This window comes from Myotis davidii, unplaced genomic scaffold (assembly GCF_000327345.1).
Source record: "Myotis davidii unplaced genomic scaffold, ASM32734v1 scaffold807, whole genome shotgun sequence".
In the NCBI taxonomy this organism is placed as follows: domain Eukaryota; kingdom Metazoa; phylum Chordata; class Mammalia; order Chiroptera; family Vespertilionidae; genus Myotis; species Myotis davidii.
In genome coordinates, this window is record NW_006298272.1 from 1,015,304 (window position 1) to 1,019,062 (window position 3,759).

Genomic DNA, 3,759 nt, shown 5'->3' on the forward strand with positions numbered 1-3,759 from the left:
CTCTCAGCCTCACAGTTTAACAACAGTGGGACCCACAGCATTGGGGTGGGGATGGGGACGTGTCAGCATGAGTGTCATGTGCCTGTAAGAACAAAAGCCCAGCCCAGCCGATGTTTTTGGCTGAGTGTTGACCTATGAACTAGGAGGTCATAGTTCAATTCCTGGTCAGGGCACACGCCCAGGTTGTGGGCTTGATTCCCAGTGGGGGGCATGCAGGAGGCAGCCGATCAATGATTCTCTCTCATCATTGATGTTTCTCTCTCTCCCTCTCCCTTCCTCTCTCTCTGTGAAATCAATAATAAATAAAAAGAAAATGAAACGCCCAGACTTTTGCAAAGGGAACGAGAAGAGAGACACGCCCCATCTGGCCACAGGTCAGCTGTGGGACCTGGACAAGTTACCATGTCTCAGTGGACCGAGCGGCCGTGGATAGGACGAGGTCCGGCCTTTGTGTGTGCTGCTCCAGGCCTGTCTGTGATGCCTGAGGCTCGCTCTGCAGTGGGTGCTCCCTGGGCCCCGGCCCCCAGAAGGCCCGGTTCCCTGCGCAGTCCCAGGAGAGGGGGGAGCTCTCAGGAGCCTCTGAGGTCACGGGCATCTCCACTTGGAGGTGGGATGTTCTAGGTCAAGGCAAGACCTGGGCGCCTGGGACCCGATCGCCCTGCCTGTGCCCTTGAGACCCCTGGGGTGTGGGGGTGCTGGGTGCAGACCCCACAGGCCCTTCCCGAGCTCGACACTCGCCATCACAGGACACACGGAGCCCTACTGTGGGCCCGGCTCATCCCACAGGCCTGCCTCCTTGAGTCTGTCCAGTCCCCGCGTGGCTCCTCCACGTGAGCTGGCTCTGTGGTCCCCTGACCGTGGCTGCGATGTGTCCACAATCGCATCACGGTCATCGTAGCTCTGAATGCCGGGACCGCGTGTACACGGAGTGGCCACAGGGGCTTGGTTGGGGTCCCTGAGCTGTCACAGTGGCTGTGAGTGCTGGGCACAGGGATGGTCCATGCCCTACATTCCACCACTTCACCCTCCCACCAGCCCGGGCGGCAGGCAGCCTGCATGTTTTACACACTTGGAAGCTCAAAGTGTGAATGATTTGCCCAAGATACACAGCGAACACCGTCGGACCCAGGGCCACAGGCCGAGCTGCTTCGAGTCCACACTCCCTCCACTACGTGGCACCTCCGGCCGCCTTCCCAGGGGGAGAAATCCACTGGAGGACGACCGTGATGGGAATATACTGGTGCCCGCGCACACCGCCCGTCTGCCTGTGGAGGGGGGCCCCCCCGGGGGAGGCGCCATGTCGGGGGGAGCCTTTACCCGGAGCGTGTCCCCCTCCTGCAGCTGGAAGGTGCGCGCCCACAGGCGGATGCCCTTGCCGGCCTCCGTCTCGATGCTGTAGATGCACTCGTGGTGGTTGTCGTAGTTGGACGGGAAGTTCGGCGACAGCAGCGTCCCCTCGTTGCCCGTGACCCTCGCCCCACACTCAGCTGAAACGGAAGGGGAGAGGATGTGACGTGAGAGGCCTGGTGCGGACAGATACAGTTAGAGCCATGGCAGCCCTCCCGTCTCTCACTGGGTCTGGGGTTGATACATTGTAGCCACAGATCCGTGACCTTGACCTTGAGTGTTTCCCCAGCTGCACAGGCAGGTGATGTTCTTCTTTCTTTTTAAAAAATATTTGTATTGATTTCAGAGAAGGAGAGAGCAATAGAAACATCAGTGATGAGAGAGAATCATTGACTGGCTGCCTCCTGCACGCCCCACGCTGGGGATCGAGCCCACAACCCAGGCCTGTGTCCTGACCAGGAATCGAGCCGTGACCTCTCCGTTCCTAGGTCGACGCTCAGCCCTGAGCCACGCGGCCGGGCAGGATTTCCTTATTGCTCTCAATAGGATGCCGATGTTATTTCCGCCCCAGTTACTCTCATCTTACATGGTAGGCAATGGTGTAAACACCCAGGCAACAGGGTAGCGATGCAGAGATAATCCAGATAAAACAGAATAACGGCGAGTGGATTATGATAATCTACAGGCTGCTTTACGCTGTGTGTGTAGAAGGATGCTGTGACTTCCCTGAGGTGAGAGTTTCTGAGATCTTAAACTCTGTCGGTAGGTAATTTCCGACCTGAGGGGAACGGCTCCAGGATTCCGGGAGCTCCGGGGCATCCATAAGGCACTGTGTGTAGTTTTCCTCGAGGGAATGTTCAAACCCTGCACCCAATTCTCAAATATCAAAACCACAGAAAAGGAAGGAGCGCTATTCGGGGAGGAAGTGGGTGGTAGACTTGTGCAGGCATGTGCCCTGGCAGGAGATGAGGGGCTCCATGCAAGGTCACTGCTGAACTGTTTGCACAGGGAAGTCCTGACTCGCTGACGATCTGTGCCTCATGAAACAGGGAAAGACCGTGTTGGCTTTGGAATCAGGGGATATTCCTAAATAACGCGACAGCGGAAGAGGCTCTCCTCACGGGAAAAGCCAGGTTTTCCTAAGCTAACAATGTAGTGTTTGGAGGGCTAAGGAATCTTATTTTCACAACTTCCCCGCCTGCCCCGAGGCGTCCTGGGGAGGTTGGCGTATGCACTGCGGGCGGGCGTGGGCTCAGTGTTCTCGCCATCAGGGGAGTCGCGGGGACTCTGAGACAAATGCCCGAGGCTCGCTATGCATCAGCCGTTCTCTGCCCGTCATGGGCAGGTGGGGAGGCCGCGCGTGCCCAGCAGCAGGTGGGCGGCAGGTGCGCGGCTTGTGTCTGGGCCGAGGACCAGGCCCTGTGACGTGCAGGCAAATCGCTATCCTTCAGCCCTGCAGCCCCGACTCCTGCTGCTCCTCCCAGGGGCACAGCCCAGACTCGCAGGGATGTGGCCACTGGGCCCCCCTAACCACCGTCTGCCCAGCGAGTCTCCAAGCGCCTGCAGGGTCCCAAAGGTGTCTGGGAGCCCCTTGTCGATGCTGCAGAACAACCTGGACATGTGGACTCCCGCCAGATTCAGTGCCCACTCACGGGGCTGTGCCCGTCAGCTGATCAAACTGAGAGACAGCGGGACTACAGCTTTTACACAGTCGCCGTCCTGTACCAGAGGAGACACCTGCTTTCCATCAGCACAGCTGTCAAGGGCTGTGCTGCTACAGCCTGTCCAAGGTCGTGTTCAACAGTCCTGTTCCTGCAGCGTGTCAGCAGTCGTGTTACTAAGAGTGTCAAAGGTTGTGCTACTACAGCGTGTCAAGGTCATGTTACTACAGCGTGTCAGCAGTCGTGTTACTAAGAGTGTCAAAGGTTGTACTACTACAGCGTGTCAAGGTCATGTTCCTACAGCGTGTCAGCAGCCATGTTCCTACAGCCTGTCCAAGGTCATGTTACTACAGCGTGTCAGCAGCCATGTTCCTACAGCCTGTCCAAGGTCATGTTACTACAGCGTGTCAGCAGTCATGTTACTACAGCGTGTCAGCAGTCCTGTTACTAAGAGTGTCAAAGGTTGTGCTACTACAGAGTGTCAAGGTCGTGTTACTACATGTTAATAGCCATGTTCCTACAGTGTGTCAAGGTCGTGTTCCTACAGCGTGGTTTCCAGCTGTTACTTTACCTCGTCTCCTTGTATAAATATGAGTGACGCAGTGTCGCTCTCCCTCAGTCATGAATGTGGGGCGGAGGAGCCGACCTTCCAGCTGAGACGGCACAGCCGGAGGCTCCACCCGCCTCCTCTCCGGCAGGCAGCTACGTGGCCAGGTCCACGCCCGCCCTCGCCCTCGCCCCCGCCCTCGCC

The 3,759-nt window shown here is 57.8% G+C and overlaps 1 protein-coding gene across 1 annotated transcript in view; it reads right to left on the reverse strand.

Moving 5' to 3' along the window:
- CSMD1 (CUB and Sushi multiple domains 1) overlaps nt 1-3,759 on the reverse strand; it is a 710,708-nt gene that overhangs the window by 166,427 nt on the left and 540,522 nt on the right. Inside the window, exon 21 of the mRNA XM_015570591.1 lies at nt 1,318-1,487. Within this exon, the coding sequence (XP_015426077.1) occupies nt 1,318-1,487 (170 nt within the window). The remainder of the gene's footprint in view (nt 1-1,317; nt 1,488-3,759) is intronic.